The 14389-nt window shown below is 37.5% G+C and overlaps 1 protein-coding gene across 1 annotated transcript; it reads left to right on the top strand.

The window, feature by feature from the left end:
• The first annotated feature begins 2528 nt into the window (after positions 1–2528).
• On the top strand, positions 2529–14171 carry LOC137923317 (uncharacterized). The gene is made up of 6 exons (XM_068766536.1): positions 2529–3018; positions 9016–9322; positions 9901–9997; positions 10577–10684; positions 11989–12150; positions 14130–14171. The coding sequence occupies exons 1-6, from the start codon at positions 2529–2531 to the stop codon at positions 14169–14171; spliced, it is 1206 nt and encodes a 401-aa protein (XP_068622637.1).
• The last annotated feature ends 218 nt before the right edge of the window (positions 14172–14389 follow it).

The following is a 14389-nucleotide window of genomic DNA, read 5'->3' as shown; positions in this document are numbered from 1 at the left end:
AGTCAATATATAAATAAAAATATGTCTGTCAGTATAACTTATATAGTCAATGCATAAATAAAAAAAAGTCTGTATAACAGTACGAATGAAGATAATTAAAATAGTAATATACATAAGGTTAACGAGAAATAAATACATGTATGTATGCCTGTAAAATTAGTAACTCTTGCAACTAGGTAAAAGTTTTTGACAGTGGTAATCTAGGAGTAAAATACTGAGATATGGGATTCTAAGTCGCAGATTCGAGCAACGGGACAAAATTTTATATAATTCACATTTTTGCATTAGTTATGTAGCTTTGTCACTGCTTACGAAACCAGTTTTTAGAGGAAGGGCAGCAGCGTCTTCCATAATACAACAATACGATTGCCAAACCCCCTGCCAAGAGTAAAGAATACGAAATGTACCGCCATAGATATCTTTGGGGAGACCTATGTCTTGTTGTGTGAGCGTTTAAGTCCTGAAACGTGGGCAACTGGGTACAGTATATCCTGTGTAATGTACCTGAATAATCAAATTATTATTAATCAAAATTTTCAACTCTCTTTAACTTAATAGTTTTTTTTAAACTATTATATAACTTAAGAATACATTTTTCAAGCAGTTGGATTATAGTATTTGCTAAAGTGATCCCACGATTAAACCCCGGTTCGAACGGTAGGATCATCTCCGAGCGCATTTGGAACTCGTGAAGCCGTGTATTTTTGATACTTTGCATAATTTTAATTACGTATAGGCATCTACCATAAGCACAGCGAATCTGGTAAAATAAGCCTTAAATTATGAAGATTATTAGGAAACCTTAGATAGACTTAAAACAGGCAATCTCACCATTTTATTCAATTTCTGTTTGGGATGAAAAGATATTGATATTTGTATTTAGTTTACTGAATTTTTTAGCATTTCAAAATCCTTTTCATTTTAAAAGGTTTAATGTTGTATAATAGATTTTCTTTTTTTTTTCACAGGTATAACACCTTGCGAAGCAGAGTATTGTCAAAAATAAGATAGATAATTCCAATGTTGAATAAATTAATTATATTTATTATCTTTATCAATATAGAAATTAACATACTTCTGAATATAAAAGTAGTAAAAAGGTCCTTCAAGCAATGTCGTGTAAAAAATTCCCTGTGCATTTATATGCGTTCTACGTACCATTTGTAAGTTGAATTTCTTCACATACAGTATGATTAGTTATAAATGTGAAATCTTTAAAGGGATAAATGTTTGAAGTTTTTATACATTTTTCCTATCACCTTGTACGTGAGTTATGGAAATTAAATTACAGCCAACCAATCCTAAAAAAACAATTGAAAAAATTTAAACGAAGTTGTTATTAAAAAGTTGAGTTGTCTAATTGATTGTCAGGTTCTTTTCATTTCGTTATACGAGTAAAAGTCACTTATTTTAATTATAACTTTTGTTTTAGCTATATACGTACGTATGCAAATTGTATAAAAATCATTTTAATTTCAAATATTATTGAATTTTTTTTTTTTGCTCTTTATTAGTAATGTGTAAATATTATAGTAATGGTCAGAATTTTATGTTTCGAAATCTTATATTAAAAGTCTTTTTTTTTTTGAGTGGGCAGAAATATTCATTCATTTTATTGGGTTTCATTGTCATCTATATATCAGCCGCTGGACGTCCATGATTGGACACCTCTCACATTTAGCGTCTTTCTTATAGGGCTAAGAAACAACAAGAAGATTCAAATGTACAATCAAATGATTTCAAGAACGCAAAGATTTACGTTTTCAAATACATATTAAGAGAGGAACAAGTTATCATCATTTTAGCCATAGAAAGTCCACAGTTGGACACACGCCTCTCTTGTAGATCTCAAATAAGACCAGTTACAATTTTAGTACCAATTAAACAATGGTTACGATATAAATAATTTATATCAGAGATATCACTAAAGAGTAGACAAACATTATACAGACCCTGTCCACATGTTAAAGAGGTTGAACAAACAGGCCCCAAAAATAATGGATTGGGTCAAGAAGCATTTGAAAATAAATGTAAAAAACCAATAAAAAACATAAAACAGAATAAGTAAAAAATTTACTTTTGAGTGTTTTTCTATATGTGTCTATTTAATGGAGTCAGGCGTTACCTTGCGAAAGTCCAACCTAAGTAAGAAAAGGATCAATATTTGCAAGAGAAAGTGCACCGCCCGCCAGCCCGCTGATAAATACTTATGGGGGCTAAATATTGGACCTTTTCTTACTATATGTGTCTATTGATGTAAATGAATTAGTTTTTCTGTATTTGAATACAACAATTGCTAACACATTGACGATTAGGAAAAACGATACGAAATCGATATCAAAGTGAAGGCTTTAATATTAAACTCGTAAATTGATATAAAACGATTAAAATTATTACATACCTTCATCGGAAAAATTAAATTTGAAAAGTTTACAATTCAGTCAATTAAAGTTTTTCTTTACTTTCTATGTCTAAATTAAAAAAAAATATCATTTTACTTTCATTACTGCTTCACATTTTATGTCAGAATGACGAACAATGAAAATTTGAAAGAGAACCACGTGCAGAAGTACTATCTAAAGAAAATCTGTTATGCATTGCACTGGTTTGGCTTAGGTGATTTTTGGTATGAGAAATTCTCAAGAAGAAATCGTTTGAAAAGTTTTTATTTGCTCTGGATGTTCCTCGCAAATGCTTACATCTTTTTAATGATCGCAAACGAGATGCTAGCGCATATTAGAAACGATTTAAATGAAAAAGAGAGAGGTGATTTGATTTTATTCAGCTTCGCACACCCGGCGATCGCTGGAAAAATTTTCGTTCTCTACATAAAAAGAGAAAAAGTAAAAGAGGTACTACAGATATTGCTAGAGGAAAACAAGGAAGAAGTCTTTGATCAGAAGCTTGATAGAAATTCGGTGAGACGCGCCAAGATATACTGCACTTGTTTGTTCGTTAACATTTATATAATTTTGACAAGCGCTACCGTCGAAGGAATAAAGAATCATATAGAAGAAGGTTTGTTCTATATACTTTATCTTTTTTAAACGGTTTTATTTAGTTCGACCCGTATGGAATTTATTTAGATCAAAATTAGAAATTGAAATTTAAGCACTTTCTCGTTGTCAGATTGATCTGAAATTTGGTACACACATTTAATTTAGATGACAATACAATATAATAAAATCAATACCATTATAAATCTAAGATGGCCGCCGATACAAAATGGCGGATTACGTATTTTTCCTTAACCCCTTCAATATGGGTATGAAATGAAAGGGCTACACTAGTAAAACACGATGATTATGTCAAAATTTAAAATTCAAGATGGAACGCCGTTCCAATATGGCGGACTAGGTACATATTTTTCCACAACCATCACAATATGGGTATCAAAAAATTTATTTGTTTGAGTTACCCGTTATTATAGACTACTTGTTTACTCTTATCTTGAAAGGGGCAGAATCTTTTTAGTTTGTTAAATAATCTTTTAACATTCTAATTCTCATTTTTTATTTCTCTTTACATTTAGCTGTCTTTTCTTCTTATATAAACCATCTTCCTTCTTTCTCTTCTACTCCTAAAATATTACAGTAGGTTACTTCTTTATTTGACAGTACAGTTTTTTTATTATATATTTCGGTATTTTCCTCCTTTTTTCTTATTTGCTCTATTTATTTACTTGTACATTATTCATTATCTACCATAACTTTTTAATTCTTTGATATACTGTTTATATTATAAAACAGTCTTACGTGACCTTTTCTTCCTTGTTTTATTATTTTTAATTATTATCTCTTTTATAACCGCACTGGAACGGAGGGCGACTATTATTATCGTTCACTCAAGGGGCGATGTTCCCAGCCCTGATTCTTCTTTCCTACCTCCGTTTCCACACACACACACACGCACACACACGCACGCACACACGCACGCACACACACACACGCGCGCACGCACACACGCACACACGCGTACACGAACACACACAAACACGCGCGCGCGCACACACACGCACGCACGCACGCGCACACATACACACACACACACACACATATATATATATATATACCACGGGCTGAGGTGTACTGCTACGTGGCGCGTCCCCAAGGTTGCGGATAGGGGAAAGCCCGAGAGTCGCAATTTGCGAAACAGGGTAGGGGTGAAATAAAATAGCCCTCGCGGACAAAACACAACCCGATGTCAGTGGTCTAGCGTGCCCAGGACTGGAAGGCGACAGGGAATGGTCGTCGCAAGCGCTCCCCTGAGGGTACCAGGTCCCACCTCAGGCGTACTTAAGTGGCCTTACTTCGGTAACCGGGGCTCTGCCGAAGCGGACTGTATATTTCCCTAGGTTCTCGTGGGAACAGCATGGATAAATTAATCAAAAAAACAAACGAAATTGAAAGTAATATGGAGCTGAAGAAGGCATTACAGCTCCACGAAAATACAATCACTGCCCTGGCGGAGTACATAAAGGGCAAACTAAACGTTCATGGAGAGATCCGCAAACATGTGGCCGCGCTAGGTACATCGTTTGCAAAGATCACCAGGGAAATTGGAAGCGTCGGAAAATCAAACGCCACCACATCTGTAGGAGAAGTACAAACGTCACCGTCTCTTTACAGATTGTTCGGTTCGGACACGACTGTAAAAGAAACCGAAGAAGAAAGCAAATCGGCAACACCGAAGAGCCGAAAAACGCGAAAAGTCAAAAGGACGGAACGCTCTTCACCCTTGGAGATCAGCCAGGCACCGAAACAGCGAAAAGCTAATACAACGGACTTAGCAGTTACGGTAAGGCCAGAGCTGAAGCCAAAGCCGCCACTTCCACACGATCACTCGGAGTGGAAAGAGGTAAAAAAGAAGAAGCAACCCAAGAAAAAAGTAGTAACGCGTCCGAGTGCTCTTATCATTCGCCCAAGCCAGAAGGATCAGTACGCCGAGATCCTTAAGCGGGTCAAAAAAGATGCTTCCGCGGATCATATAGGCAAATGTGTTGATAAAATCAGAAGGACGGCTACGGGCGATATGCTTCTTATCCTAGCGAAAAATCAAAAAGATAAAACGCAGGAGATAAGAAACACCATTTCCACAGTTCTTGGAAAAGATGCTACGGTAGTATGCAAAGTACCTGAACAGGAATTAGAGATTAAGGACCTAGACGAAACCACGACGGTGCCTGAAATCGTAGAAGCCCTACAGAAAATAACTGGCGGAGGAAGCCATATTTCTGAACACTGCGTCAAGTCCCTTCGCAAAGCATACGGAGGAACACTTACGGCTTCTATTAGAGTAGCAGCAGAATTGGCCAGAACCTTAACAGAGCGGCAAAACATCAAGATAGGTTGGGTCAATTGTAGAATAAGAGCTACTCAAAGGCCTATAAAATGCTTCAGGTGCTGGCACTATGGTCACGTTGCAAACAAATGCAGCAACAAACATGACAGATCGAAGAGCTGCATCAAATGTGGAGAAATAGGCCACAAAGCCAAAGAGTGCGGTAAGGAAGCCCGATGTATCCTCTGTGTTGATAATGGGAATTCCGAAGACTGTGCTCACATTGCAGGATGTGGTCATTGCCCTGTATTTAAAAAAGCACTTCAGATGTTAAGACAGCCTCAAAAATGATCAAGGTACTACAAATTAATCTTAATCATTGTGAGGTTGCCCAAGACCTACTCATGCAGACTGTACGGGAGCTAAAATTAGACATAGTACTAATTTCGGAACCCTATAAGCACATCAGTGGCCTAAACTGGATCACCGATAAGGAAGGAAAAGCTGTCATCTGGGCATGTGGCACTAAACCTCTCCAGGGTAATCAAAATAATTGTTCTGGATTTGTAAGAGCCAAATTTAATGGAATACATTTCTACAGTTGCTATGCACCACCTAGCCTATCACACGATGAGTTCGTCCGGTTCCTGGCCAAATTAGTGGAGGATGCCCGAATGTACTCCCCGGTAGCTATAGCTGGAGATTTTAACGCTTGGGCAGTGGACTGGGGTAGTAAAGCTACTAATACTAGAGGTTGCCAACTTCTGGAAGCGATGTCACTGTTGGACGTCGCCTTACTTAATACAGGCGATAAACCCACGTTCACAAGAGGCGAGGCGAGCTCAATTGTGGATCTCACTTTCGTCAGCAGTATACTGGCAAGAGGAAATAGCAGTTGGGAGATCTCGGATACTTACACCGCTAGCGACCACTGTGCCATATACTGGGAGGTATCATGTAAGCCAAATACAAATAGAGTACCACACACAAGAACTGGTTTAGTGGGTTGGAGGACTAGCATGTATGATCCCGGCCTGTTCAAGATAGCACTCGAGGATCGACCACTGCTTTCCAAAAGTGCCAGTGAAAAGGCGGTTGAAATCATAAGAAGGCTGACTGAGGCCTGCGATGCAACAATGCCAAGGCGACGCAACAACAACCGAACCCCACCGGTGTACTGGTGGAATGATAACATTGCTGAGCTTAGGAAAATATGTGTTAAGGCGCGTAGAACCTCCCAACGGGCTCGGAAAACACCACAATTCGAGCAGCTCTACGACAAATATAAGGAAGCGCGATTAAAATTAAATAAATCCATTAAAGAGAGCAAGAGAAACGCGTGGAAAATATTGTTGGAAGAGGTTGAAAAAAATCCATGGGGCAAGCCGTACCAGGTTGTAGTTAAACAACTGAGACATGAGAATACAACGCCCACTTGTCCTATTCTACTAGGAAGAATTGTAAGAGCTCTGTTCCCCACGCAACCAAAATCCTCCTTTCAACTAGGGATTGTGGATCCGAATGAAATCCCCCCTATTACCGAGAAGGAGCTAATGGTAGCATGCGGTAGGGTTGGAAACAACAAAGCTCCGGGACCGGATGGGATCCCCAACGTAGCTCTTAAGCAAGCTATTGTAGCAACACCAGGAGTCTTTTTGGAGGCCTACAATAGCTGCTTACTGGAAGGGACCTTTCCTACCGCGTGGAAACGACAGAGACTGGTACTTCTCCCTAAAGGTAAGAAGCCACCAAACGAGCCATCGTCATACCGGCCCCTCTGTATGCTGGATACTGCGGGGAAAATACTAGAACGTATTATCCACAGCAGGATCGAAGCAGCAGTTGAACCCCACCTAGCTAACTCACAGTATGGGTTCAGAAAAGGCCGGTCTACGCTAGACGCTATAGAGCAAGTAGTCAATATAGCAAAACTAGCAGTGTCTGGGAAAAGATGGAAGAGAGGCTCGATAAAATACTGCCTGGTTGCCACCTTGGACATTAAAAACGCCTTTAACTCAGCAAAATGGGAGGTTATCATGGGGGCACTTAGCTCACTGAATGTACCTCTATACCTACGTAAAATAGTCGCTAGTTACTTCTCTGATAAGGTCCTCATATACACTACGGAAATCGGGACGGAGGAGTACAAAGTCACTGGAGGCGTCCCACAGGGGTCAGTACTAGGGCCACTTTTGTGGAACGCTATGTACGATGGACTCCTAAAGAAACATCTACCCAGCGAAACCAAACTCGTCGCATTCGCTGATGATCTAGCAGTCGTTATAGTAGCGAAACACGTGGAGGAAGTGAAGTGGGCATTTGAAAGATCCTTCCAAATAATCACCCTGTGGATGAGGTCAGTCGGACTAGAACTGGCTGAGCAGAAGACGGAAGCAGTGCTCATTACTGGCAGGAGAGTTGCGGAGACCATCACACTCAATGTCGGCAGCTGTGAAATCGCAACTCAACCAGCTATACGGTACCTAGGAGTAATGATCGACCATAGGCTAAACTTTAAAGATCAGGCTGAGAGAGCAGCAGCGAAAGCGTCTCTGGTGACAGCTAAACTCTGCCGACTCATGCCTAATGTCGGAGGTCCCAAGCAAAACAGAAGGAAGTTATTAGCGTCGGTGACTACGTCAGTGCTTATGTACGGAGTACCCATATGGTCCGACGCACTGAGCAAACAGGAGTCACGACGGAAAATCGCCTCTGTTTATAGAGTCAGCACTCTACGGGTAGCTAGCGCCTTTCGTACAGTATCGGAGGATGCAGCATGCGTGATAGCAGGTATGGTTCCTGTTGCGCTTCTTGCAGACGAAAGAACTGATCTGTACCGTAGCAAAAAAAGCAAATCAGACCCAACTTCAGCTGAACTTAGAATTCGGGGAAGACTGAAAAGCTTGCAACAGTGGCAATCGTCCTGGGATAAGTCGACGAAAGGAAAATGGACGCGAAAGCTAATACCAAACCTAGAGCCATGGGTGAACCGAGATCATGGAGAGTTGAACTACTACCTGACTCAGATGATATCCGGTCACGGCTGTTACCGAGCGTATCTCCATAGGTTCAAATACGAAGATTCCCCTGACTGTCCTAATTGTGTCGGAATGATTGAAGATGCAGAGCATGTCTTTTTCGTCTGCCCCCGATTTAACGAAGCCAGGAGGTCTTGGGAAGAAGGTGTAGGATGCAGAATCTATCCTGAAACTCTGGTAGCTACAATGCTATCCTCGCCTTCGGCCTGGGAACTTACGAGCGCGTACTGTACGACGGTGCTGAAGGAGTTGCGAAAAATAGAGCAGGAGCGGAGGAAGTTGGCCTGAACAGCCACTCTATCAGAGAAAGCTGCGGCTAAATCCCCCCCGCGAAGTAATGCATAACGGCCATGCCGTGGGGACCAGGGATACCGACGAGAGAGGATTGTTTTTAGTCGGTATTGATCTAGATCGAGTCCGACATACGGGGCACCAACATCAGGCCCTATGATACGTAAAAGTATTTTTAAACCTCTATAAAATATATATATATATATATATATATATATATAGAATCGAAACTTGTTAAAAATTCAAATATTTGTGGGCCCATACATAACGAGAGAGTAATCAATTCATCATTATATAATTTTAAAAGGAAATATTTAGAAATTAATGTACAGTTTAGTAAGAATAATAAAAAAAATCTGCAATAATAATGTATACGCGGGTCGATAAACTATGCTCTTTGTTCCAGGTGTCCCAATCCGGACAGAAGTAACGTTTGTACCAACTCGTGATGATTCCGGACTATTGGTAAACGTATTTAGGTTCTTCATACAATTACATTGGTGGTTCATGGTCAGCATCATGTGTGCTATTGATTTCCTATCAATAAGCTCACTTGTTTTTTTGAGTTACAAATTCAAAAGAGTTCGACTACATTTTGAAAAATTCAGGTGCATTTTAATAAAAGAATATAAATTTAAAACTGGTGAAGTGCTAGACGAGATGTTTAGAAAGAATTTCGTTTTGGGAGTAAAGCTTCATCAACATGCGCTCAGGTGAATAAGGAGGTTTTTTTTAAAATTTAAATAGCACTCGTAAAAAGTCATATGAATTTCAAAAAATATTTTTAATTTATCGAATTACGTTAAAATTATATCATAGAGATTTATATTTGTTCACTAGCTGATCCCGCAAACGTTGTTTAGCAAAAAAAAATATTTTTAATTTTCAATTTAAAAATAAGGGTTGATCGTAGAGGGGTGAAAATTTAGGGTTGTATGTATTTTTGTATGTTGTATCATAATAAAATAAAAACAAAAAATTTCGTCAAAAAATAAAAAAAAAATTTTAAGGGTGAACAACATATCACTTAGGGGTATGAAAAATAGATAGTAGCCGATTCTCAGACCTACTAAATACGCATATAAAATTTGGTAAAAATCGGTCAAGCCGTTTCAGAGGAGTTCAAGTTCGAACACCGTGACACGAGAATTTTATATATTAGATATAGGCCTTTACATTTCCAATAGTAACGACATTATTAAGATCGTGTATGTTCTGTATATTTTGTGTGTAACTTTTTGTGTTATTAAATAAATTCAACAGAGAGATACTTCAAACTCCTTATTTTTAGATGTTCACGAAAAATTCAGAAATCTCTTGGCGGACTATACAGTGTGCAGGTTTGCGAAAGTATATCGATGTTGGTCACATGTCTATTGAAGCTAACGGTAAGTTTTAACTAGTACATTTTTTATCCATTATCACCAGTACGTCAACGCGTTCAGTACGTTTATTTATTACCTACGTATCTTAGTTAGATCACTACCGACACTAACAAGCGCGTTAGTATATTGAAAACCGCTTGTTTATTAAATAAATATAGAAAATGATAATTCTTAAAGATCTAATAACTTAATACTTTCAATGATAAGTTGTAATAGTGCCAGAAGTAAAAATGTATCCAGTAACAAGACATAGGACATTAAAAGTCCACATAAATTATATTTGCAGGCACCGAAAAGTAATGTCATTTCTGTCGATATATTTTACAGAGAAAACTATTTATTTTTACCGCTCTGGTATCGAAAATTTGTATATTAGATGCTAAAAGATTGTTCATAACTAAAGTGAATATATTGTTGATTAGAAATAAAAACTTGCTAATAATGTATTCGAGTGAATTTAAATTAAAAAAGCGATATTACTTTCCTGCCACCCTAATAATATCTTTAATGATTTAACTGATTCTGGAAAATTCTACTTAAGTAAAGATTAATGTACTTAGTAACGTATTATTTTTTCTGCAGATGAATGAACGTAACATTCTTGCTACGATAAAAAATCTAACCTTCATAACCTGCGTTATTTTATTGAATGGAGCGTATATGATTGCAGGGGGAGATGTCACGTATGAGGTATTAAAATATATATTTAATTATGTTACAACTATTATATAACAGTGTATTATCAGTGATGAACTTCATTGACACGGGGCTTTCACTACTTTTTTTTTTGTTTATGGCCCCCGCTATTTGGGGGCCTCTCGTACCCCCTATCTTTTGTGGGACAGGGACTTTACGGGTAAATTTATTTAATTATTCACATCTTTTTTATTTTCTTTCTCTTCATGTATACTTCTTAAGATCTTTCATTCAGTTTTCTCACACATTTCTCCTTTCATTCTCTTTCGCTCTGTGACCTTTCATTCTACTCTCTGGGCTTTCACTACTGGTCACATTGGCAAGCTTACAATCCTCATAAAGAGGCTTATATTCGAGATCTGAGACCTGGGATCAGGAACGAGGAGATAGGTTTCATAGACCCAACTAAAAGGCACCGACATTACTCACCATATTGCTAGATGTGTGGCATGTGGTAGTGGTGACGGCTGCAGCTTTAAGGTTATAAAAAGAAGATACTCAGCCGACAAGCGCAGCGAAGCACGTCAACCCACAGTTGGGCAGATTGCATTGTTGAAGTCTACATTGAACACTGGATTCTAGATGTTTCCAGTGTCCTTTCGTGTTATTAGATCTATGAGTAAGATCTAAGTGATATGGCAAAATATGAAATTGTCACCTTTCATTCGCAAGGAGTTATGTGGGATTTATATAGACTTAGTACTTCTATAGTTATTGCCGGTTGTTCACTAACTAATAAGCTCGATAATTAGGTAAGAAAGAATATATAATAAAATTTGCTCTTAAAGGTTCCAATTTAGAATTTAGCGAATTACAGATAGGAAACTATAGAAACTAATTTTAGTCAAAGAGAAAAACATTAACAAACATTATTATTGCAAATGAGCAAAAATCTTGGCAGCAAAACACATGCGTCTAGCGCCCGAGTATAGCGAGTATAACCAATGGCAAGCGGCGACCGGAGATAGCCGAAGTTGAACGATGCGCCGGCGCCGCCAATAAACGCTCGTGTAATGTAGGTGCGATCTTTGCGTTACTAATGATACGACCATTTAATGTCGCCACACTTACAAGTATCTTCGTCATTTTCTTACGTTAATACATATGACAGCAACATTGTTCTATTCAATGTATTGCTATAGACAAAACTCTAGAACGGTTCAACCAATTTGGTCAATATTTTTTATATAGTATATGACGGGAGAAGTGAGTACGTCTCTTCCAAAGACTAAGTGGAGTAACAACGTAAGAGTTGTAGTGATAAGGTAGGCTTCACTCAAAATACGTCCTTTTCACAGGCTTCTTTGATTTCCGATTCCGTTTTTCATTCCGGTTGGGAGTACGCCAAGCCCAATGGCTCTCTGCGTAACTTAGTGGTCATAACGCTGCAACGCAGTCAGGCACCGATACGCATGACTGCTTTTGGAGTTTTATCTTTGTCTTACGATAGTTTTATATCGGTAAGTATTAAATGTTCTGTATCAAAGTTATAACAGACCTTCCTTTTTAAGTAGACATCATTAAATTCATATTTATTCGTATTGTTATCTACATAGAATCATTGAACATTGAGTACACCATGACAAGGGCATGTGTTCGTCCAAGGAAGCTGTGGACTTCTTGAATACGTGTCCTTGCTTTTATGAGAGTATCCTGAAACAGTGAAAAACTCTGTATCTAACCCAAGCCTTTCAACAAGTTCTCATTAGCCAATGCTACGGTACAGAGACAAGTTCGAGGATGCTCTCCATCCAAGAAACTCGATAGATAAAGAGCGAGGCGGTCATCGCTGTCCTTCGAATAACAGATACCCTCGGGCTGTATAACAATGTCCTTCATGCAGTGGTAGCAATATCATTTTACATGAGCTCATGTGTATATGACGCGAACAAGACTGAAAATGGGCTAGCAAGTGTTAAATACGTCAACCATCGCACAAATACTGGCGTACATCCTAAGTACGACAATATGGAGTAGACATGACTAAGTGGTCAGACGAAACATAATTTTAATAACTGGACATTATAAATGGTAAGAAAAGAACCAATATTTAGCCACTTCCGCACATGCAGTGGTAGTCGTGCAACAAAGTGCACCATCCACCAGTCCGCTGATAAATGCGCATGCGCTTTAAGTTTAGAGCGAACTCTGTATTTGGCACTAATCGGTGTAACATAACTCCTGAAGATGCCCCGAGGAGGGGTAAAACACGTGTTGAGTGATTTAACGGTGGCAGTTGTGTAATTCGCATTGTTTGCCGCATGCACATTTATCAGCGAGCTGGCATGCGGTGCACTTTGTTGCACGACTACCACTGCATGTGCGGAAGTGGCTAAATATTGGTCCTTTTCTTACTTAGGATGGACTTCCGCAAAATAACGCCTGATTCCATTAAGTTATAAATGGTGTCGCAAAAATAGATCAAAAGACTTAGTAAACACTATATACAGTAAAAGAAATTGGGAAATATGAAACATAAAACAAAGGCACTGATGCTATTTTCTGTGGAATAAAGATTATTAATAATAGAAAAGTGCATCATGACAAGAGTCCAATTTGATAGAATTTAAATGCGAATTGAGTTCCTCTACATAAAACGCACTCAGATGTTAGATAGATCCCACCACAAGCGTACACGAGATTTTTTTGTGGTCACTTTTTAAAAAGGCTCAATGCTTTACTCGGAGCTTTATTATCATTTATAAATCCTTCACAATGTAATTATATTATAGAAATGTAATGATTTTTAACTTTTACTAGTTTAAAAAACTTAATAAATTACAAAAAAGTGTAGTGTAATACAAAACACCCGCGAAACAGTTATTAATTCTATCCAGAATAGAGAAAGATATATAACTAGCTACATTGTTAAATTTATATATATTCCCATGCAGAAATCAAATTAACATATGTATATCTACTAATTCTTCAATATATGGAATAATAACACATTAAATTTATATATCTCCGTAACAATTAATATATATGTTATGTTATCGCTATAAACATGTGATACATATAAATACACATGATTAAAAGTTGAAAAAAAAATCTTGTGCAAGATTGAAGTGGAGAAAATGTAGCTTTTAAAGAGTAAAAAATATTCAAAATATTTTTATTCAGACAAACATTTACATGTGCCTTTGAACTGTCGGTTATTTTAACATAATAAGTAGTAAGCTACCATCGACACCGAACGCAGATCTGTTGAGAAGAGCATGCCTGATACTCAACAGTTTATCTTTATAATGACATTTAGCTATTTTTTATAAATAATATATTACTATAATAACATTTATTTAATAATATACTTTTGGTTTTAGATTTAAAACTAAGAAAATGAAGGTCTAAAACATCTCAAGACAAACAAACATTCTTGTTTATGACATAATGTTAATATAATATTATAAAAACTTTTTGTATGTTTTTAATGTTTCAGGTACTTCGCCTGTCCTATTCATTTTTCGCAGTGATGTACTAATTTTTAAAAGGAAGCGCAAAGTCATTTGAAACAAAACCAATCTAAGAATACATATAGTGTTTTTAATACGCGTGACGACTGCGCAACTAACATCTATATAAATAAATAAAGTTGGATTGTCTGTTTCTTATATTAAATAACAGCTTTTTAATACATGCATTTAAATATATCTACGGTACATATACAAAAATTGTTTTTATTTTATAGATTCAGGCGTT

This window comes from Battus philenor, unplaced genomic scaffold, assembly GCF_028537555.1.
Source record: "Battus philenor isolate CCGP_79_NKW_IND1 unplaced genomic scaffold, ilBatPhil1.0.hap1 SCAF_21, whole genome shotgun sequence".
Lineage (NCBI taxonomy): Eukaryota > Metazoa > Arthropoda > Insecta > Lepidoptera > Papilionidae > Battus > Battus philenor.
Note: the sequence above shows the minus strand (reverse complement) of the source record. Positions and strands in the feature narration are given on the sequence as shown.

Coding starts and splice junctions, on each gene's coding strand:
- LOC137923317 (XM_068766536.1), top strand. CDS start 2,529: ATGACGAACAATGAAAATTTGAAAGAGAACCACGTGCAGAAGTACTAT. Junction 10,685..11,988: donor GGGGAGATGTCACGTATGAG/GTATTAAAATAT, acceptor TCCTTTTCACAG/GCTTCTTTGATTTCCGATTC. Junction 12,151..14,129: donor CTTACGATAGTTTTATATCG/GTAAGTATTAAA, acceptor TTAATGTTTCAG/GTACTTCGCCTGTCCTATTC.